The sequence below is a fragment of the Polistes dominula genome, unplaced genomic scaffold, assembly GCF_049000335.1.
Source record: "Polistes dominula isolate Pdom_NZ unplaced genomic scaffold, Pdom_raw_medaka contig_20, whole genome shotgun sequence".
Classification (NCBI taxonomy): Eukaryota; Metazoa; Arthropoda; class Insecta; order Hymenoptera; family Vespidae; genus Polistes; species Polistes dominula.
This window is the reverse complement of record NW_028301147.1, coordinates 3,094,784-3,118,332: the sequence shown is the minus strand read 5'-3', so window position 1 is coordinate 3,118,332 and position 23,549 is coordinate 3,094,784. Positions and strand designations below refer to the sequence as shown.

General features: G+C 26.8%; 3 protein-coding genes across 8 annotated transcripts in view; 1 reads left to right on the top strand and 2 right to left on the bottom strand.

Annotated features, from left to right (window-relative positions):
• Positions 1–2,325: 2,325 nt before the first annotated feature.
• Rpb5 (DNA-directed RNA polymerases I, II, and III subunit Rpb5) lies at positions 2,326–3,616 on the bottom strand. Its single transcript, XM_015320468.2, has 2 exons — positions 3,178–3,616; positions 2,326–3,111 (listed from the first exon to the last, which is right to left on the bottom strand). The coding sequence occupies exons 1-2, from the start codon at positions 3,477–3,479 to the stop codon at positions 2,781–2,783; spliced, it is 633 nt and encodes a 210-aa protein (XP_015175954.1). The 5' UTR covers positions 3,480–3,616; the 3' UTR covers positions 2,326–2,780.
• Positions 3,617–3,739: 123 nt separating this feature from the next.
• On the top strand, positions 3,740–7,606 carry LOC107066133 (Arginine methyltransferase 8). Of its 2 annotated transcripts, none has more exons than XM_015320469.2 (4): positions 3,740–3,903; positions 3,964–4,078; positions 4,162–4,528; positions 4,619–7,606. In XM_015320469.2, the coding sequence occupies exons 1-4, from the start codon at positions 3,868–3,870 to the stop codon at positions 5,124–5,126; spliced, it is 1,026 nt and encodes a 341-aa protein (XP_015175955.2). In that variant the 5' UTR covers positions 3,740–3,867; the 3' UTR covers positions 5,127–7,606. The 2 variants fall into 2 exon arrangements, with proteins under 2 accessions (XP_015175955.2, XP_015175956.2); XM_015320470.2 differs by having other exon boundaries at positions 3,752–3,903; positions 3,964–4,091.
• LOC107066100 (uncharacterized) overlaps positions 6,003–23,549 on the bottom strand; it is a 36,629-nt gene continuing 19,082 nt past the window's right edge. For 4 of the 5 annotated variants that reach the window (XM_015320389.2, XM_015320391.2, XM_089177139.1 and 1 more), the window contains 15 exons: positions 16,569–16,782; positions 15,730–16,034; positions 14,865–14,936; positions 13,538–13,761; positions 13,342–13,439; positions 12,916–13,227; positions 12,447–12,833; positions 12,129–12,367; positions 11,744–12,024; positions 11,511–11,667; positions 11,227–11,429; positions 11,007–11,155; positions 10,610–10,921; positions 10,112–10,521; positions 6,003–10,018 (listed from right to left, as the gene is read on the bottom strand). In XM_015320389.2, coding sequence (XP_015175875.1) covers positions 9,454–10,018; positions 10,112–10,521; positions 10,610–10,921; positions 11,007–11,155; positions 11,227–11,429; positions 11,511–11,667; positions 11,744–12,024; positions 12,129–12,367; positions 12,447–12,833; positions 12,916–13,227; positions 13,342–13,439; positions 13,538–13,761; positions 14,865–14,936; positions 15,730–16,034; positions 16,569–16,679 — 3,825 coding nt within the window. In that variant the 5' untranslated portion in view covers positions 16,680–16,782 and the 3' untranslated portion in view covers positions 6,003–9,453. The remainder of the gene's footprint in view (positions 10,019–10,111; positions 10,522–10,609; positions 10,922–11,006; positions 11,156–11,226; positions 11,430–11,510; positions 11,668–11,743; positions 12,025–12,128; positions 12,368–12,446; positions 12,834–12,915; positions 13,228–13,341; positions 13,440–13,537; positions 13,762–14,864; positions 14,937–15,729; positions 16,035–16,568; positions 16,783–23,549) is intronic. The other variant, XM_015320393.2, reaches the window with a different exon arrangement.

The following is a 23,549-nucleotide window of genomic DNA, read 5'->3' as shown; positions in this document are numbered from 1 at the left end:
TGAATAAAAAAAGTAAAAAAAAGCTTGTTCGATTTTTAGTCATAAGGAAATATTGAATGAATTGGTGTAATCTGTTTTAAAAAGATATTATTATGAATTATCATTGTTTTTATCTTTCTCTCTCTCTCTCTCTCTCTCTTTCTCTCTCTCTGATCATCTATATTATACATACGTAAGCAGTTAAAGCGCTTAAAGAGATTTATTTTGTAATTAAACGAATCTTATGATATGCGTCAGGTTTAAAAAAAATAATAATTATAATAATAAACAAAAATTTTTTTGTTTTATTTTAGAGAATTAATTATTCTAGCGAGGAGAGACAAATACTACTACATATATACAAAAAATATTGAAAAAGATAATCGTATAAGATTATTTCAAATAAATATTCTGACTGATTATCTTTGACAATTGTGTAAGAAAAAAAAATATATTACATGAATGCAGAATTATTAGAGATATATACTTCATATGATAAAAACACTCTATTACTATTAAAAAAAAAAAAAAAAAAAAAAAAAAATAGTAAACAAATATTGCTAATATGCACTTTATTTGTCTAGCAAATTTTTTAATCTGCCTATTTGTCATTTGTTGCAAATAAAAATAAAAAGTAAAAAAAAAAAAAAAAAAAAAGAAAAAAATGCCAAGAAGCGATACGATATTATCGAAGTCTGCCATGTGTTAATTTTAATTTGCACAGTTACTACACAATATTTAAAATATATGAAGTTTGTAATTTTTAAAATGATATAAGGAGTCTATATATGTGTACATTTAAAACAAGAAAAACGAAGGATAACAACAACCAACATAAAAAAAAATATTCTGTTTACTGACTTCAGTAATTATTGCTTTTTTCTTCTTCTATGTAAACAATGAAAAAATTTTTAGTCTTATTGTGTAATTATTATTATTAATTAATTATTATTATTATTATTATTATTATTGCGTTATGTTACATTTTATTATTAACAATATATTGCATTAATCATATTTGCATGCTTTTTTTACTTACGCCCATAAACCATATATGCCTATATTGTATAAGAAAAAATCATTTATAATATTTATTGTTTCGCTATCTATTAATTTTATTATTGTTTTTTTTTTTATTGTTCGTTAATGAAAATTTAAATTTATATTAGAGAATTATACTTTTAATATAACTTCTTTTTTTTGTTTTTTTTTAAAGAGAATATTATAGAAAGTATTATAGAAATTATATTCCTTTCTCTTTTTATTTTGTATTTTTGTTCATTCGTTTCAAATTAAAATTGTAAGTAAATTCTTTTACAATTTTATAAATATTAAGAAAGTAAGACTGTTTAATAAAATCAATTTATCAGTGATATATCAAATACATCGATAAGATTGTAAAATAATGAAATATATAAGGACTGACACATACATTCAAATTTTGATTTGTGTTTAAAACACTGCGTCTTTTATTTTTACTGTTACTTTAAATTCTTTTTTTTTGTAAGTTAAATTATTATATATATATACATATGTGTGTGTACGTGTGAAATAACATAGTTCCTGTTAAAATTTTTTTATTCATCGTTGGAATAACAAAAAAAAAAAGAAAATCTATTTCAATTTTTCTTTAAGAGTATAAAAAAAAAAATTTTTTTTTAAATAAAGAAATTTAATGAAGTTAACGTTAAGTAAAAAATTGAATATATAATTACTATTGATTTTTAATAGCTTTTTTTTGTAAAATAAGTTTGGCTTGTACTTAAGGATGCATTATACAATGTATTTTCCATATTATTCGTTTTTAAAACGATAAATTGCTAAATATTCGTAATAATGATGTAGAATATATTATAAATTAGTAATTTTTAATATAAATTCATGAATTGCGCATAACAGTATGAATCTCTCTTTCTATCTCTACATATTTATCACTTTGCTAAGATTTATCAAATTTTATGCATTATTGTAGCGTATTAAAGAAAAAGAACAAAAAAAAAAATAAAAAAGAAGAAGACCTATTCGTATATGCAGATAATAAATAAAGCAATATTTACATCTGCTTATGTAGTATATAAGCAATGTATTTTGACACACATGTACAAGCTGTTTAAATAAATCTGGAATTGAGTTGTCACTTGACAACAGCGTACCACGATACTTTGGACCAAGAAATAGTATAACAAAGAAATGTATTCAAGCTAAACGTTTGCATAAGAAAAATAATAATAAGAAGAAGTTTAGCTCTGATTATTGTGCCAATTTTCTCTCTTTTCATTAATATTATTTATTTCATGAAATAAAATAATAAAAAGAAAGAAAAAAGAAATATTTTTAATTAGTTGCTTTTTTTATTTTCATCTACGTATGTTGTTTTAATAAAATAACATTGTTCAAAGTGAATCTTAGAATCAGGGAAAAAACAAATGTATTGTATCGATGAATACATTTGAAATTATTGCACGTTTGTGGTACAACCATTAGTAATTATTTACTGCCTGATATATAGTTAATGTTTACTACCAAATGTATATTATGTAACGAAGCATCATAATTGTAGTACAATAAAGCATTCTCAGAAAGTAATATTAATTTTATCCCTTCGTTAAATCTTATGTTTATTTAACGTTATAGTGGATAGTATAATTGGTTTTTTAAGATCAATGAATTTTATAACAATAATGTATTTAAAAATGATTTGTATTTACAAAAATATTATTATAGATCAAAATTAGAATTTCATCAATAATAATGAATTGAAGTAACACGAAATGAATATTATTTGTTGCTTGTATTAATGATCAACATACGAGTCTGTAAGAGATATATCTTCCTGCAGTTTCAGAAGGTCTTATAATTTTGACTACTTGTCCTCTTTTCAAACCAAAGTAACGAGCAACTGGATCACCAGCTTGTATACGCATTAATTGATTTTCTTTAAGTTTATATCTCGTTAATAATTCGTCTTTTTCATCAGGAGTTAATACTATGTGTTCAGGTACCAGTTCATGTTCTGTGATATTTATCAACAATTCGGATTCCAAAAATTGTTCTAAAATATATTTAGGTGCCATGTCTACTAAGGATTGTTTAGCAGATGGTGTCATACCTTGCTGCACAACAATGATTGCCCTATAAAAGTTATAATTAAAATGTAAATTAATTTTGCATTATAATAAATCTTTTTAAGATGCATACCTATGAATTTTTTCTTCCTGCATACGCTGACAATAAGTTTTAATAGTTTTGATACCAATTTTGGGTTCATCAGGAAAGAATACAAAAAGTTGATCTGTAGGATCATCGTTGTGTGCAACTAATACAATAAGATCGCTACGTGCTGGTTTCTTTTCACTCGGTTTTTCACCAAATTGTTGTTTAAATTGTTCTAAAGTTTGATCCAATTCATCCTGTGTTACGAGATAACCTCTATCATGGCACAATTGCATCACTGTTTTACGAATTCGCCACAATTTATATGATTCCGCTTCATCATCCATTTTGCAATATATGTAAATATATTTTTAATAAATTATTAAATGTTAATTTTAATAATTTTACTTGGTATTTTTCTTATTTAAATTAAAAATCTTCAATCTCAATAACGCATAACACGCCGAATGAGATAAACAAATATTTCACTAACCCTAACGCGTCATTTCCTAATTTCCTCATTTCCATGTTCCTAACTTATCTCAATATGGTAATGTTGATTTCAATATCGATAAAGTAGATTGCTGCATTATCAATAGAATTTTTTTAAAGTGAAAGTAAACACGTTTTTGTTAAGATCTTTTTATTTAGTTTTTCGCTATTTTCTTCTAAGATTTTTTCCAATTTTAATCAAAATAAATATTTTTTAATTGTTGTTTACTGTGATAGTTCAACATGGATCAATATTTTAAAAGCTATGAAGAATTAGATGTAAGAGATAGGTTATAAATAAATGTTTACATGATTATATTATAATAAAATAATTTTTAGGTCCATCGTTTAATGCTCGATGATACGTCCAGAACTTTAGCATATAAAAATGCTATATTTAAATGTGCAGATAAATTCAAAGACAAAGTAGTTATCGATGTTGGTGCTGGGACAGGTGTTACAAGACTGTAAAATATTAATTATATATATAAAATCATGTGAAATCTTAATTGTTTAAAACGAATACATGTTTTTTAGGTATACTCTCTATTTTCTGTGCTCAGGCTGGTGCAAAAACAGTATATGCGGTAGAAGCTAGTGAATTAGCCAAAATATGCAAAGAAGTTGTTACTGAAAACAATTTAGAAAGTGTAATTGAAGTGATCCATAGTAAAGTAGAAGATTTGGATCCAAATAATATTCAAAAGGTAGATGTAATAGTCTCCGAATGGATGGGATTTTATTTAGTACACGAAGGAATGTTTGAATCAGTTCTATTTGCTAGAGATCATTTTTTACGTGAAGGAGGAATCTTATTTCCATCAGTAGCTAAATTATATGCTGCTCCATGTCAATTGTCAAATATGTTTCAATTTTGGGACAATGTTTATGGAGTTAATATGAAGTAATTATCAATCATTTGTATATATAATTTGTTAATTTGAACTTATGTTATATATAAATTATATATTAAATTAATTTTATTTTGATTTAGATGCATAGGAAAACATTATCGAAAGAATAAATCGATGAAACCAGAAATAGCATTGGTGAATCAGGATGACATTTTAGGGGATGGTAAATTAATAACTTGGTTAGATTTAGAAACCATTAGTTTAGAAGAAATAAATATTTTGGGTGATGACGAATACGTATCAGTTTGTAATAAAGAAGGATTATTGCAAGGAATTTGTATTTGGTTTTCCGTCGAATTTCCTGATGGTTCAGAATTATCTACAGGACCAATGGATGCATCAACGCATTGGAAACAAACTATCATTGTATTGCCCGTAGATGTAAAAGTAGAAAAAGACGAGCCTGTGGCATTTCATTTAGAAATAAAAAAGGACACTTCGAAAGAAAGAAAATTTAATATAGAATTTATATTATTGGATGCTGCCGAAGTTGAACACGAAATTCCATGTTTTTGTTATATGACTAAGTGTATTGTAACGAGAACATATTTAATAGAACAACAATCGATTGATATCACGAAAGACTGAAATTATTTGCATATAATATGATTATGCAATGTGCACTCCTATTACAAAAGTCTTATTTTATTATTTACATTGCTAATATAACATAATATTGTATAAATATATAATATGTGTGTATTAATTGTAAATAAATAAATGAGAGAATATCATTGATAAAACAATATACATAAAATGTAACGAAATTAAAAAAATATTTCTATCAGAAATTATTATACATATATATGTATTATATATAATATGTTTTTATTATTTTATAACAATTTAAATAAAAAGATAAAAACGTAATAACTAGAAATATATAATTAACAATAAAGAGTTTACAAAAGGAATAATACTTTACACAATGTAAATATATTTTACGTATATGATTTTATAATTTCTTTACAATTTTATATTGTAGTACCAATATTAAGACCATCAGTTAAATGGTTGGATAAATAACTTATATCATATACGTTACGATCTCTCTTAAAATTTGTATTAATTATACATGTACTGGGTACATGCGTCTCTCTTTCTTTCTTTCTTTCCTTCTTTCTATTTTTGTTTTTACGCAAATGTAAATTTCTGGAAGAAATTAAGAAAATAATCTCATCGTGGTCTTGATCACAATTGTCAAGTGAAATGGATTTACTTTATAATTTTATTTATATAATATAAAGAATGAGAAATAAATATATATATATATATAAACTAATAAAGAAATTTATCAGATTAGGATACAACATTTTCTTTTTGAGATATATAAGAATATAATGCATATTTGTTTTTACTTATTCTGGATATTTGATTAATCTGCTACAATTCGCTACAATTTTGCTGAATACGTACAATTCATTTGAAAATGGTCATTTCCTACAGCTTTTTTCGTTTATATTATTATTTTTTTTTTTTTTCTATTAATATGTTCATGAATTCTGCATTGCATTAGCATGACAGAAATGGTAATGGTTGTTGTTTTTTTTTTTTCTTGCGATTACTTGTATACTAATTTCACAAGAAATGAGAATTAAGAATTGCATACATAAGTATTGTGAATAAATTGAATAATAAAATTTGATATAAGATTTTATTAAATTCTTACCAAAAGTAAGACAATAATGTAAGAATAAATCTGTTGTCTTACATTTGGAAAAAAGAAAATGAATTTATATAATATTTCTATTATCAGTTTGTAAATTTCTATGAAGCATATTTAATAATATTATGCACACGTTACACAATCTTTGATATTTATGTGTGTGTTTATGCATGAAATTTAATTCTATAATATCATTCAAGGAGTATTTTAACTTACTTAGTAAAATTTCTATTGGTACAAAGTACTCGGACACATCTATATTTAAATGCAATTGTCTCAGAAAGATTATTTAATGTTAAAATTATAAATTACTGACATTTTATCATTGCATTGTACATACATCTCAATAATAGTATGCGCACTTCATCGAGCTATTATATATTAAAAACAATTTTTTCTTCTTTTTTTAAATATTATTTCTTTTCAATTCTGATTTAAGAGTAGATCTTTTATTTGTACATAATATTTAACTTGTTGTTAAACTTTTGAAATTATATTGATATCAAGCACGCATCTGGATGAATAGACAATGATATTAAGCAACTGTACAAATATCAACATTTGCGAAACCGAATAAGATTTTGGTATCTAGTTTTGTTAAATTGAATTTTTATACGAAATAATATATATATATATATAACGAAAGGTGAAGATAAAATATATATATTTCATAATTTACTATTTTAAAGAAATTTGTGAAAATCATATTGTTCGAAAAACAAAACCATACTTTTAAATAAATTATAAAAATATATTCGTTTCAGAAAAGAAAAATGTATACTTGATTGTTAAAACTAGTCACTTCAATCTTTTCGACCATCATTTTTTATATTTTCATAACACATCGATATATAATAAACATTAATATTACTAAAAAATCAACAAGTGATAATAATTCATTAAAATTTGCTTTTTATTAGTTTTGGATGGAATTAACAATTCTGTCGGATTATTTCGGAATACTTTTAGTGAATTATTCACTTATTGTTAATTTAATTAGAATTTTTTTTTTTTTTTTTTTTTTTACCGAGAAATCTATAACTATTTGTAGTTTTGTAACAAATAAGATTTCCAAAAAGGCAGTTATATGGTAATTATTAATGTGATTTTATGATTTTTAATATTTATATTTAAAGATCTCTCATGAACTTACACTCAGAATAGGATAATAATGTTTTTATATCTGAATTTTATTAGCTAAATGTGTATTTGTGTAATGTGTATATTGTTTTTAATATCAAGAACAAGTTGGATTAAACATGACGGAAAACTAAATCTCTACTTGTATAATGTAAGATAATTCTTGTTGTTTTTTTTTTGTTTTAAATTTTATCTTGTATGCATTAATATTCAAAATTTGTCTATTTTTTTTTTTTTTTTTTTTTTTAATAAATATTAATAACATATATATCGTTTAAAGAATTTGTTACTTGTATACACTTTATATTTGCAAATGGGCAGCATATTTATCTAAAAAAATTGTACATTTTGATAATTATATATTTATTTTATGTTCATCATTTTTCTTTTCTTTTTATTTATTTTTTTTTCTTCCAACCAAGATTTATTTTATATTTTATTTTATCTAAAGATATTGCGATTTCAATAGCTCGATAAACACAGCTTATGCAATGTCATAATTAAGTAAAATGTAAATCATTATTTTATTTGCCTCTCTTGTAATTTTATAATTAACAACGTGTTTAATAAACTTTGTTTTATTTATGTTCATTTTAAATGAAGATTCGATTAAAAGGACACCAGTGTGATAAATTTGATCATCGATTAGAGCAGAATAGTTTGAAATATCGTGGAAAATTTATAAAATTCCATCCATAAGTACATAGTGTATACAAATATATATATATATAAGAGAATTATTACATATACTCTTATATATTTTTTGATAATAGGCAAGTTTAATGGAATGGCTTATAAAGTGAAACTATGTCAAAATGAATGGAACAAGTACTCTAAAATAAAATACTAAAAGTAAGTATATTATCTTCATAAGAGCACGATTTCACATATGTTATTTAATAGAATTCATTCTAATATAGAGTAAATAACAAGGAAATACATATGATGAACTATATATGTTAACGAGTTCATTTATACAATTGTCTATCTATATACAATATGTAAATACGAGAGTCATTCTTTCTAAATATAATTTCAAGTTTAATCTTCATTGATATTTTAATTTATTATATATTAGAACAGCGTGAACATTTTTCTTTTCTTTATCTTTTTATCTTATTCTGTTCGCTAACTGTATTGTTATTATTATTAAAAATCTATAATGGCATCCCAGACTTTGCGATGAGCTTTAAATATCTAACACTTTGCTGACTATTAGAAATGTTTTATTTGAAGATAAAGATAAAGAGATAGAATATTATATAAAGGTACTCTATAAAATTATTAGATATGCTATAATACATTTTTAAATATACGTTTAGAATGTATTATTAGGCATAGAGAATACATAATAGTTTATTAGTTTTAATATCATTAATTATTTTTCATTTTAACAATAAATTGTTTAAATCAATGTACAAAAATGTAAATAATATTGAAGACAAGAAAAATAATGAAAAAAAACAATAGAAAAAGATTATACAGTGCAGAGATATTTCTATATTATTAATTGGTGTCTGTATTGTTTCGTATAGATTAACCATTGATAATTATATAATTTAAGGATATCATTACCATCGAGCTGTTGCTAACACTTTGCTTTTATTTGATTTTTATCATTTTATTAACTGAAGCGTCAAATCTTGTGTTGCTCTTTTTGTTGTTGTTTTTATAATAAATTGTTATAATCGTTCGTGAATACGCATAAATCATTTTTTAAAGTAATTATACAAATATATATATATATACAAAAATAATATAATAATACATATAATAATTATTATTTATACCATATTATAATAATTATTATAATATATATATATTATAATTATATATATATTATATATTATATATATATATATATCAGTGAAGAAAATTAATAATAAAATGAAAATTCTACGAGTAATGGTAGCAGAGCCCATTTGTCATTCTAATTCATGCTTTGTTTTGTTTTTAATTTAACTTGTCATTGATAATATTAATCTAGAGAAATATTAGGCGTAAATGTTGACCAATTAAAATGTCACATACCCAAGAAGTTTTTCCAAAGGAATGAAAGATTGTTGAAAAATCACAAATACATTACCCAGTGCAATTAAAAGACGTACATTACACGGTTGTTCCATATGTACTGAACATCGCTCTGGTGGTATCCGTATCTAAAGTAACATCTTCCGGTGAAGCTAAATCAACTTTAATCGATCCAGAATTATTTCTTCTTCTTGTCACACCTCCACCCCAATTTGAAAGAGTCCAATGATAATTTTCACCCTCCTTATCGTTATTAGCAGTCTCTTGGGTTTCATCATTGTCTTTATCTAAACCAGTCTCTATAGAGACAGAAGATTGTGATGCAACTGAATCAAAACTAGAATCTCCACCACCTCTGTAACGGCTTACACATTCGGTAGCCATTTCACCAGGTGATTCTTCGATAGCTCGTAAAATATTTTGACAAAGCTCGGAATCTAATGGAATTGGATCTTCGGAATCACGATTGTGAATGGTAATTGCTATATGTGCCGGATGTGGAATAGGAAGTGGTATTACTAATTTCTCAGCACTGTATGGTCGAATTTGACGTTTCCATGGTTGCCATCGTCCTTCTATGCTACCATTAGCTGAAACGGTACGTCTTCTGACTTTGGTAGATGTTAATAATCCGTTGGTATCACTAAAAAAAAATTAATATATATATATACATATACATATTCTTCTTTTATTTTATTACCTATCAATATCGATACAACATTTTAATATACTGTACCATCGTTTATCAGATTTTTTGCTATTACTGGCTTGCTTTGCTCGAGGATTAAATGCTGAAACTTCAAGATATGGGCTATGCACTTGAATATTTCCACGTGGTGCATAAACTGCGCCTAACAAATCAGGCCCATTTATACCACCTAATTCAGTACTATGAACCATATCTGTGTATCGTGACAAATCAACACCCGGATGTGGTTCTAGTCTAAATTTGGTATCAGAATCATCGAGAGGTTGAAGGAAATCCAGACTAAAAATGTCAGCATACATGAGACCAGCTAAACCTGCCCAGTCACCAACACCTAATCCTTTATTTTCCCAAAAATCTTCTTCGTTTCCAGTTAAACGAGCAAATACGTGTGATGGGTAAAGTCGTTCCAACATGAGGGCACCTTGTTGTATAACTACCTGTATTATTATCAGGAATCAAACATATAAGTCATAAAATAAGATTACAATATTTTATATATATAAAAAAAAAAAAATAATAACGCACCTTCAAATCAAACGTTGTTAGTTTAATCTTGCTTCTTACAGCCACACCAAGTCCTGTTTGTAAATTTTTCCTTCGTCGTTCTAATTTTTCGTGTAAAACAGCGATAAGATCTCTAGCTTCTTTTTCAAGCGATTTGTACGGATCTTTCATCTTCGCAAGACCAGCGGCAAACGGACCAAAACAAGCTTCTACGAATTGGCTAAAATCTCGTTGCGGTTGAGTTATTAATCTTTCTATTTCTTGCTGAAAAGCTAATAATTCGTCCAGCTCTAATTTAGCTTCAAACGCGGCTAACGCTTGTTCCGGTCTTATCTAAAAAGAAAAAAATATTTATTATATTAGACAATTTTTAGAAGATTTTTATATCCATTAATTATTCAATTTGTGATTCTCTTACTTGATAATAATAATCTGATGCTAATCCTGGTCCTGCTATTCTTTTAACTACAAAGCTGTCGCTAGCAGGAATTCTTCCTCTATTTTTGATTACCAAATGGAACATGATTGTATCCCATACCACTCTAATGCAATAACGTATCACAGCAACTATAAAAATAATTATGTTACATAAAAATATATTCACTCTCTTAAAAAAAAAATTCAAATAAATTTCTTACCAGTAAGTATTACAAAAGAAATGATAGGGCATACAACGAGAGCTACTATTAAGGCTGCTATTGGTTGCAAACATCCTTGTATACCAATATTCCAAACCAATGCTTCCATAACAACTAAATAGCGATTGCGACTTGGTTCTGGACTATCTAAATCCATGATAAGTGCCATGAAAGCATGTAATGTTAAAGTAATTAAAGGCATCCTGAAAGATATAATTATTTTTAGAATAAAATCATATTACCCAAAAAAAAAAAATTCTAAAAAGATTAACATATTAACTAACCACATAACAGCAGTAAGTGCAATAAGTAGAGATCCGAAACTTGCAAGTATACAAACGACAGGGAAAATAAATAATATAACAAGCGTTCCTAAAAGGCCTTTGGCGCCATAATTCCATAGCCTATTTAAATGTCTTGTCATTCCCTTGCCGATAAATCCTATAAGAAATTAAAAAAAATTAATATTTATTTAAAATATACAAAATTGATATATAAGTGAGATAACAAGATTTACCTGTATCCGGTTCTGTTTCAAAATGTGTTCGACTTTTACTGATATGCCTCCATAGTGCTACTAATCGAGAACAGAGAGTAGGCATTTGTGAAGATTTTCGTGGGAACAATGTGCCATTGACTTGACTTAATTCTAAATCAGGAGTAAAAGGTTGCACAAGTAACAAAGCACGGATGGAGACTGGACTGTACCATGGAACTGCTACTCCCAAAAGAAACATTGCATTCCAAGTCCAACACCATGTTCTTGCTATGTAATTTATCCAACGCCACATTGGCCACCTTCGTGTAAGGTAGGTAACGTGGATTAACGATATCTAATGTACATTTTATATAATTGCTAAGTTTAGAAAACTTATCAAGTTTTTTCTTTTTCTTCAACTCACCTAGTCGTCGTTGTACGTACTACTTCTCTTTCAACTAAGAAAACAGGTTGACTCGGATCCGCACGCGGTGTTGTTATGGACGTTGGCGTATTGCTTAAAACTGTTGGAATGATTTCAGATTGACCTTGAAAATTTCGTCTTATTATCCAATTTTTTGGAAGCCATATTTGTGTCGGCCATTGGAAGCTTCTAGTCGGTGTTTTAACTTTACGCAATTCTTTCAATAAAACTGGCTCTCTCTAAATAAAAAATTAAAATATGACAATACAATTATATAAATAAAATTACAAATGTAACTAACAAATATTTGTTGTATACCTCTTTCATAAAAATTAAATCACGATTGAGAAAGTAACAAGTCTGTTGCAAATTTTGATGACTACACAAAGCAAGAGCTTCCTCGTGAGCACACCACTCGCATTCCTCTATAAAGTTTTCTTCAGCTTCTCTCATACGATCTCGCATCCATGGTTGTATTCGTGATAAAACTGGATGTTCGAGTTCAATATATTGTCTTAAACATTCTTTCGTTTGCAGCAACTTTCGTTGGACATTTTCAATTGCTCTGTGCATTAATACGACGGATTGTGCTTGTTGGACTAGAAGTTGTGCAATACCTTCACCGAGTGCAAGTATATCCGGATGCGACAAAATGTTGGTGTATACTCTTTGTAAATATTCTCTCATCACCGCTTCATTAACTTCCTAAACAAAAACAAAAACGGAAAGGATTGACAAAGATGTTTTTAGCAAAATAAAAATAATAAAAGTAAAGTTTTTTTCGTACTCTTTCTATTTCTTCATCTGGTTTTTTCTGTGCTCTTAATTCTGATATCAGTCTTTCCCTAAAATGAAGAAACCAACCACGAGTTTCTCTCTCTAAAATCGAGACTAGTATTGGTAAAGCCTTTCTGATAATGTCTCTGCTAAATAATCTTAGGTCAACAGCAGCTCCACCGGGTGTACCAAACACAAAAGGAATTGGAACAGGTAATAACTGAGATGATTCACGTTCAACCTCGAATTTTTCCATTGTTGCTCGACGTAGTTGTTTTCTTACAAATCCACAAAGCAGTTCCAATGAATCTTCATATTCTGGCTATATATTATAAAATATAACGTATATATAAATATATGATATATATTTACACTTTGATACTATATTAGAAAATATATATATATACTTTTTTATAGAAAAACAATGTACACTTACTCTACATACTAACTCTGCAACTAAATATCGACAACGTTCTTCTCGAATTTTGGCATCTAAATTATGTGCTTGCAAGGATGGCACACCTATTATTATATCTGTAAAAATATATACATATTGTAATAATATAAATTAAAATAATAATTATATAATTACAAATATTATCAATAATTTTGTATATATTTATTTGTCTTACCGAGAAGACGTAAAAATCCTGTTAAGAATGCTTTAAAAGATTGCGAAACACTGAAGCAATGGGACACTAATCTAGCTTTTGCAGTTACTACAAGAAATCTAGTAGCTAAGGCAAGATCTCTGAGTAGTGCTTCGCGTCTTCTGTCTCTTCCTCGTTGAAGAAGAGCACTTAATCGCCATCGATGTATTTGACCGGCAAAATTGATTGAATCCACTTCAAATTCCCTGTACAAATAATGGCGCAAAATGCAGGTAATTAGATAATATGTAAAATTGTATATATGTAAATACTTCTTTTGTGTGTCCTATGTAATTGTGCAAATACAATTTCGAAGTTTATAGTAGAAAAAGACAAAAAAAAGTAGGAAAAGTAGAATAATAATATTTAATAAATTCTACACGACGAACTATACAATCAAATTTTTACAAACACACAATAACTGAAATCTTATTTAATGTTTTATTTTTTTTTATTTTTTAGTTTAATTAAACAATTACTGATATTGTTCTATAAAGATCTGTTGTTGCTAATTAAAATATCGTACGATATTTTTTCAATTAATTGAAAAACAAAACTAAATAATATACACTTACTTATGTAACTCTGCCTATGGACATTGTAATATGTAAAAACTAATAATTATTTATCTGTTTTTTTTTATTTTCTATTTTTACAAGCATATCTCCTAAAAATAATATATAAGATAAACCCACACCACGTTGCAATGTTTTACAGTGATAATTTTTTAAATATTATATATATATATATATATAATATATATATGTACAATGTGAGTAAAACATGCTAAAGAGATGCAATAGACATTTGTTAGATACTATACCAATTACATGTGTTCGATATATTGAATTTTATTTTATTTTTTTGTTCCCAGGTGAAACCTTTACTTTCATAATTTGAAGTGCAAGTAAAAATGATGTATTATTAATTGCTATAGTTAATATATTTATACATAGCAGTATATATGTGAAACTTTGGAAAACAAAAATTTGTGCTTCTTTTTATTTGAATAAATTTTTAATATTATTTTTTAATTGAATAAATCTTAAGGAAAGTTCGTGTTTGAGTGAATTATAAGGATAGACAAATACAACACTGAAACTGACAAGTAGAGCATCTACAACATTTTATTATTAATGTAATCATCTTTTGTTTAAATAAACAGATCGATATAGAGAAAATAATATAGAAATGATTTTTTTTATAATAATTATGTAATTAATTCAGCTCTTTGTCTCAGTTTCAGATAGATTATTGCTTAATCGTTAAACATTTTAGTATTTAATTTTCACTTATGCGTGTGACATACCCGCATTTTCGAATGCTCTCCAACTGAGTGGCATTCAGCTTCTTCGGCTTTCCGTATTTATCCTTGTGCAAGCTTTACAAAAATACGTTAAAACGTTTATCAGAGATGACAAAATATGAAAATGAATTAATAATCCTATCGTCCTAAATTTTCTTCCTTCCCGTATCACAATTGTTTCCACAAAATTAACAATTCTTATCCTCTTTTTTTTTTTTTTTTTTTTTTTTTTTAATTTATATGTAACAAAATTGTTTGTATATTTATTCGCTTGCGGATAATAGAAAATTGCTAATAAAATTTGATAATAAAAAATACAAGAAAAATTGTTCACACTCCATGCCGACTAATAAAAAACTGCAGCACTCTAAATATCACACAAAATATCTTACTTGTTTCTAAATCTACATTATTTAATAATACTGTGTCTAATTGTTACACACATTACTTTCGTGTTTTTTTTTTTTAAATACTTACGTACTGCATTATATCTACCTGTGTATTAAATATTGGCAAATATATTAAAATCATGTTTCAAAACGTGTAGACATATAATAATCTTTCCTTCGATGATAATATATTTGACGATGATCGCTAATATTTAATCTAGCGAGATTAATCTAACATCTAAATTAAAAACTAACAATATAAGTAATATCGATGACTATAAAACTACTTGATTGAAAAATAAACAACAAAACGGGGACAAGACAAGAAAAGGAGAAGGAAAGGGAGAGAGAAAAGGAAGAAGAAGGAAACAAAATAATTACAAACAATAATAAAATTTGGTTACATAGAGATTAAGAGAGAAATAATAATAAAAAAAAAGAATATGGCGGTATTAGTTTTTTTATTTCCAACGACTTACCCTCTCTCTCTGATGCTTTCTAATTGTTTATTAGTAAGTCTTCGAGGTTCTCCTTTGCTATCAACTGCTACAGCATCCAATTCGTCAAAACTAGGTGCTACGAAGAGATCCTTCAAGTGATGTTTCTTTCTTGCAAGTGTGTCTTCACCTTCCGTAGTCGTGGAAAGTGGTGGTGGCAAGACAATCGGAAATGTTCTCCAGTGATAAAGAAATTGTTGTGCAACGTCTTTGATATTGTGTACCAATGCCTCCACTTCGGCTGGTGCACCACGTAGGTGCGACGTGTCGAATTCAACCGGTTCTTTCTACAAATTCATCGCACATATAATATTTGTAATATTGCGTATAAACCAAAAAAGTTCGTACATTTTAATATTAATATTTCCAAAGTAAATTTTACAAAAACAATTCACATTATACAGTTTCAAAGTAAAGTTTGAACGCAATAAATGCGCGAACTTTTGATTCACTCTAATATCACGTAATTAATTCATATTTGTACTTGTATTTATACAGAATAATTATAAACTACAATACAATATTTGAATAATGAAATTATTTGATAGAATATAATGATAAATGAAATATAATAAAAGGAATTAGTACATATATACGATATATATTATATCTATAAACATTTATTTTAATGAACACCATTTTATCTGTTTACAAAACAATTATTAAAATGAAACAAGCTCGTGAATTTATTTGCAATTGTTTAATTGATTGTTTTATGTAAAATTTCTTTTGAAAATATTAATTTTAAAATCTACGAACATTATTATCCCCAAATGTAATAATTTATATTAACAATAAAAAAAATACAAAAGAAAGATTACTTCTGGCTGAAGTCCATCTCCATTTCGATGATAAGGTTGGTGAGGATAAGCCTGATGATTCGGTCCCGTGTTAGCGGAGTTGGCGGAAGCCGAGTTCAGATTGTGGGGCATCTCGCGCGTAAAGAGCGTGCGCGGCGGCTGAGGTCAGCTGCCCCTTATTCCGACTATCTCTTCATACACCATGCTGCTGGTCGCCACCATTTATCATAGCACGCTTTAAGTAAAGTATAAAAGTATTTCATCGATAAGAAGAGGAAAAAGAAGAAGAAGAAGAAGGGTTTATCTTTTTATTTAAGAAATTTAAAGGTTAAATGTTCGTTCACCAAGATGGCAGCTCTTACGAGCCCGCCATATTAGATTTTTGTAGAAGTTTTCAATCCATCATTTTTAATAGCTTTAAAATTGTTTTTTTTCTTTCTAATTAATCTTTTTAATTATATGTCTATATACATTTTTTTTAGGTTAATTAACAATACATTTAATTGAAAAAAAAAGAATTTCAATAGGTAGCTTTTGTATCGTATAAATACGTAATTTTTTCTTTTCCTATTAATTTAATTCGATAACACATTCAAAAGGAAATCGATTAGCAAGCTAGGATGGGAGCCCCACCCAGAACACGCACTCACGCAACCTGTTTATCGGTTCGTTACGCGCAAAAGGAGAATGAAGTTACAAGAATAAATTATTTATTTATAATCTTGTTCTCTCTTGTGTTAATGAAAATGTTATCATAAAGTACTACACATACATATGTATGCATGTTAGAAAGCAACAATATTAGGTTACGGTAATATTTTATGGTATATATATATAACAAAAAAAATATGTTTAATTAATAAAATATAAATTTATATTACACACGGTATAAATATGCAAATACACGTGTATAATAAATTGTGGATACAAATAAAAAAAAAAACAAGAGAAAACAAAATGTTTATATAAATAATTGATCACAAACATTTTATCGCATTAAATAGAAATATTATTTTCCTATGTATGGAAAATTTTACGAAAAAGTAGAGAGAAAAATGTTTAGAGAGATAAATAGAAATAAGAGGATAATCTTTTCCGTCAGATAAATATAAATATAGAAGCATCAAAGACCACATAAGAGCGGTCTTATTCATCCGTCACGCGTATGGTGGTTTCGAATGAATGTAAGGGTCTTTCCCATTAAACGATTATATCCCATTAAACAATTAACATTCTGTACATTCCACTTGACGTTTCCCATTTATTTGTCTTTCTTGACTTTTCAATAGTTTTTGAACGAGTAAACGATGCAATACAACAACCCTCCTATCTCGTTCACCACTTATGACGTATATAAGTGTATTATATATATATTTACTTATTTAATTTTATTAAGTACATAGATACATGCAAATAAATACACACAATTAGATTGCAAAGAGGACGCGTTATTTAAAAGTTCAAACCTCCTTTTGCTTATATGTATTTAGAATGGGCTATAAATATTTTGCAAAGAGCAAAGCTCTGAAATAACGTTCCACGAGACACGCTTTTAGAAAATGGGTCGGTTGCACACTGAAATTCAACACATCAAATCCTAAACGCTTTGAGAATTCTTCGGAATTTCGTTAAAACCCCTCTTTGATGTTCTTCTTCTGTTAAACCATGTTCCACTTACATATGTCCTGTTTTTCAGAGTGTATCTTACTTTCAACTTTTCTTTAGAAATTGATATTACCCAATTAGGTTTACAAAAAAATTTATATTTACATTATACCATTTATATATAACATTATTTTAATGTTTGTAAAAATTTTTATATATCTATGTATGTGTTTTAATGATCAAAATAAAAAAGAAAAAGATTTCACAAATTTTAAAATTACCGCTCAAATTATTTCAAAATGGCCGACATAAAATGATAGAATCAATCAACATTTATACTAATTGTTATACAAATGATAATAATTATAAAAAATATATAACAAATGATATAATTATATTGTAATTAGAAAATTTTGTTCGTAAATACTTTACTAGACCAACGAGAGTTTATTACTCGTTTGAAATAAACGCGCCTGTGCGAGCTTTAATTATACACTCTGATTATGAAAAAGTAGGAGAATATTATTTTTTTTTTTTGTTTAACGACCTTTTCTTTCCCTACTATTTCTTTTCTCTTCTGTCGAGAGAGAAGAATGCTCTCCTTATTATTATAAGAAACAATATTCCATTCTGGCAATGTACCAACTTGGGTCTCAGTTCGGTCTCGCTTTTTAATGTGGGACACGCTACGAACCGAAGTCAAGATTTCAATGAATGGACAATTTTATTTCTCTGATATCTTTTATATATTTTATAATAAAATATATAGAAGAGAGATATTTGTATTTATAACAAATAAACAAAATTCATAATTCAACAATCAATTTTTTCTGTTATATATTAAGTTGACTGTAAAGTAATGTTGCTTTCTAACCTTAAATTCAAACGAATACATTTCTAACAAGTTTTTATTTTTAATCAATAATGTAATCATTAACCCTCGTTATCAACAACATTTTTTCATCTAATATGCAAATTTTTAATATTTATAATATATAATTAATAATTTTTAATATTATTTAACAATTAATCAGTTTTTGATTAAAATATAAATATTGACTTGTGTAGTAACGACATTACTTTCCCTCTAATAGAATCGTATATTTATTATATTATTATATTTTATCATAAGAATAATAATAGAAAAATGTTAATAAAATTATTGTCAATAATATAAAATAATATTTATAATGTTAAAGATCACACAAAATCAAACAACGTGAGGAAGGTTAATAAAAATGGATGGATGAACCGTACGAAAAAACAAAAACTGTATTCTGCTAATTCAAAAAAGGCGGTAAAAATGGTACAATATAAAAATAAATAATATATTTCTTATATTTTATTTTATGAATATTATTATTTATGAAAAAATATTATATTATCATTAACACTAGATATACCACCATTTTCAGTATACTTATTTCTACCGCACTAGTCAAAATGACTGGTGTATAAAAAAAAAATGCTTTTTGAGACTTCCAGTCTTTATTTACTCTTAAAAAATAACAAAAAATGTTTAACAATAATAATTTTAATAGATAAATGGATTTATAGACATTTTTAAATAACAAAACGCTTGATTATCTACAGAAATCAAATGTTACATGAAGTAGAAATTTTGAATTAAAATGGCTCGACCAGTCAAAATGACTGGTCTGGTATATCTAATGTTAATTCCTATTTTTGCATTTATCATTGCATATATTTATGTATAATTAAAATTATAATTACAAATAACGCGAGATAAAGATAAGAAAGATAAATCAAATGGAATGAAATTGCTGTAAATATCTGTTTCCTCTCTCTCTCTCTCTCACTCTAAGCGTATATTGTTTTCTATTGAAATAAAAAATAAAAAACTGTTATTATTCTTAACGATATAAAGATAACTAAAATTGAATAGTCGATTTCACGAAGAAATCCCTTGTTGGTACGACCAAACGGAAATGAATTATTCATCCCTCCAAAGGAAATTAGCCGCTATCATCGTACACAACACGCCGGTGTATGGTAATTCGTCGAAGCCTCTCTAACGGATCGTCGACCCCGTTGAATCATCGGAAGAGAAAAATAGAAAGAGTGAAAAAGAATGAGACAAAAAGAGACAGAGACAAAGATAGAACACACACACAAAAAAATATATATTATAATAAATTACTTAGAGATTGTCTCATAACAATTCAATTGATTGTGAGTTACAACAAGTTTAAAACAAATTCTAACTGAATAAATATAAGAATAAATACTTGTAAATTTCCAAAAGAAAATGAAAAAGAAAGAAAACAAAATCTATATTTTTATTATACATATTCACACGCATATATGTTCACGTGTGTGAATATTTACGAGTCAGTTCGAACCCATTCCCAAGTAGGTTGGCAAGTAGTCACGCGTCGACTTTTGACCCAGTTCAAAGCTTGCAAGCTTCGCTTACTTTAAAACCATTCTATTAGAGAATAAACGAACTCTGTATAAGATATCCTAAGTGTGTATCTACGTATATGTATAAACCATAAATCGCATGGGTTTGTAAAGTTAAGCGTAGGAAGACATAGAGAGAGGGAGTACGAAGAAAGAGAAAGAGAAAGAGAAAGAGAGAGAGAGAAAGAGAAATATACTAACTTAACGTACTTTCAAAATTATTGATAGATTTCTTTATACAGTATGCATTATACATATACGCATTGATAAACTTTCTGTAAAATGACTTACTTACTTTAAACTTTTTTTTATTTTGTAGCCCTACTCCAATTTATAACAGATTAATAAGAAATGTGATTTTTAAATTATAAATATTCTTTTTTTTTAAATACAGTAACCGGGGAATTCCCTTTTTAATTACGTACCTTTTTTTATTATTTATTTATTATTTTATATATATTTATTTATTTATTATTATTTATGCTTAAAATAAATGAAAGACTATGAAATATATATTTTTGTCGTTTATTTATATATATATAAAATACGTAAAATACATTTGACGAATTTATACGTCCCACCAGCTGTTAACCGGGGAATTCCCTTTTTAATTACGTACCTTTTTTCATTATTTATTTATTTATTATTATTTATGCTTAAAATAAATGAAAAGACTATGAAATATATATTTTTGTCGTTTATTTATATATATATAAAATACGTAAAATACGTTAGACGTCTTTATACGTCTCACCCGGTTAACAGATTAATAATTACGTCAATGATAATTTCTTTTTAAAGTTAATTGTAATTTGATAAGACATTATGTAATCGAAAAAGATTTGGAATTTTAAACATTATATATGTCTGATGAAAGATACGTTAAGATCTTTTTAAAAAGGGTCAATTTTATTCGACAATGCTAGTAATGGCTTAATTTTGTCAATTACGATAAGAATCGAATGTTAAATGAAGGCATCAACGCATTATGCACAGTTTTCTATCTTTATCTATTCCTTTGTAGAAATCGTTGAAGTAATGAACAGAGGCCATTCATGAATTCACGTCTATAAAGTACACCACACAGCTAATGATACGCCTTTACTGTAGAATACTTGAGCAAGACAGAGAGAGAGAGAGAGAGAGAGAGAGAGAGAGACAGAGAGAGAGAGAGAGAGAGAGAGAGTGAGAAAGAAAAAGAGAAGAAAAAAAGAAAGAGAGAGAACATTCGAAGGATCTTCTTCTCATCCTCCATTTTGACGTCGCACATCCACTTTACCGCTACCTTCATAATTATTTCCGTCTACGGTCACGAATGAAAATTTATTCGCTAAAATATTAAAACTTATTACGTTCACGTTCAGCGAATAACATGATTACGATAATGACGATAATAATGATGATAATAATAAAAGAAAAAGTAAAAGAAGAATATATATATATATATATATATATATATATATATATATATTCTATATTAATGATATAGTTACATTTTGTAATTTCGGACTTTCACGGTAACACATATACATGTGTGTGTGTGTGTGTATTACAAAGTGTAAGTAATAGATATGAACAATTTATACAATCTTATATTAAATTTGTTCCGATAATGATCATGGCAAAGTTTCAATGACATTATTATTAATTCTAATATTAATTATGAAAATCCTATTCAATAATTCTTTACAATTATTTTATTATTTATGTAGATAATTTAAATAATTGACTCACGTAGTTAACGTATTTTAATATTAACCACAATGGCGGCGCGGTCTACGATGATCTAATAATCGAGGACCAAGTGTGTCAATGTTATTATTGATATTATTATTATTATTATTATTATTATTATTATTAAATAAAAATTAATATAAATTTGTTTATTAATATATAATGATAAATATATTGAAATTAAATAACAAGCTTAAATTAAATTTCATTATTTATCCCTAGATTATATTACTATACGTATCACTTAATTAATATAGTGGAATCTTTAACCACAATGCCGGCATTATTCAACAACGATGGTTAATGGTAAACGTATTTATTTCTAGAAAGTGAAAATCAATCTCATGTTATCCTCGAAACATTTTTTTTTATGCGTTTGAAAAACAATTGCTCGTACATAAAGCATACGTATATGTATATGTGTATTTATATATGCATATACATTTAGAAACGTATATTTTGCTATATATACGTGTTCATTTACGTTCATATAAACAATTATTCATATGCACCGGAGAGAAAGAGAAAGATTTCTTCAAAAGCACGTATTTTACTGTAGAGAACAACTATACAATACACGTATATATGTGCAATTGTTGTATATACATTCAAAGAAACATAGCATCTAGCTATTAACATATATGGGCTCTTTTCTTGAAACTTGCACATACCGTTTCATTCACGCGTATAATCACGAATGTCATTTTACGAAACGTATACAGAGAACAAGACATAATATAAGAATCTTTATTTTTCTCTTACTTGTCTTTTTTTCTTTTTTAACGAAGCAAAGTTGTTCATTCATAATAGAAATTTACATATATGTAGGTAGATATATATTGGGTTGGTAAAAAAGTAATTTCGGTTTGCACCAATAGATAGCGTTATGTTTATTTCGTTATTCTTTTGTTAATGTTAGAATTTTTGTTGCTTTTAAGCATGCTTTTAAGGTTTGGTATTTGACACTTTTAGGTTGATATAGAAACAAATTCCGTGTAATTTAAAAATAAATGTAAAAATAAATAATTGAGTTTTATTTCACATTAGAAAACCGAAATTACTTTCTTGCCAATCCAATATTGAGATCTCTGGCAGGGGCGTGGCGTAGCAATTCGACCTATGTACTCTAATTTTGAATTTAGCCACCAAATAGCGTATTCAAGTGCTAGAGATCCCACGTGATGTAGCAATTCGACCTATCTACTCTAATTTTGAATTTAACCACCAGATAGCGTATTC

Excerpts from the sequence above, each read along its gene's own strand:
- Rpb5 (XM_015320468.2), bottom strand. The coding sequence starts at position 3,479 with ATGGATGATGAAGCGGAATCATATAAATTGTGGCGAATTCGTAAAACA. Across the intron at positions 3,112-3,177 it reads CAGGAAGAAAAAATTCATAG|GGCAATCATTGTTGTGCAGC; the intron begins GTATGCATCTTA and ends TAACTTTTATAG.
- LOC107066133 (XM_015320469.2), top strand. The coding sequence starts at position 3,868 with ATGGATCAATATTTTAAAAGCTATGAAGAATTAGAT. Across the intron at positions 4,079-4,161 it reads CGATGTTGGTGCTGGGACAG|GTATACTCTCTATTTTCTGT; the intron begins GTGTTACAAGAC and ends CATGTTTTTTAG. Across the intron at positions 4,529-4,618 it reads GTTTATGGAGTTAATATGAA|ATGCATAGGAAAACATTATC; the intron begins GTAATTATCAAT and ends ATTTTGATTTAG.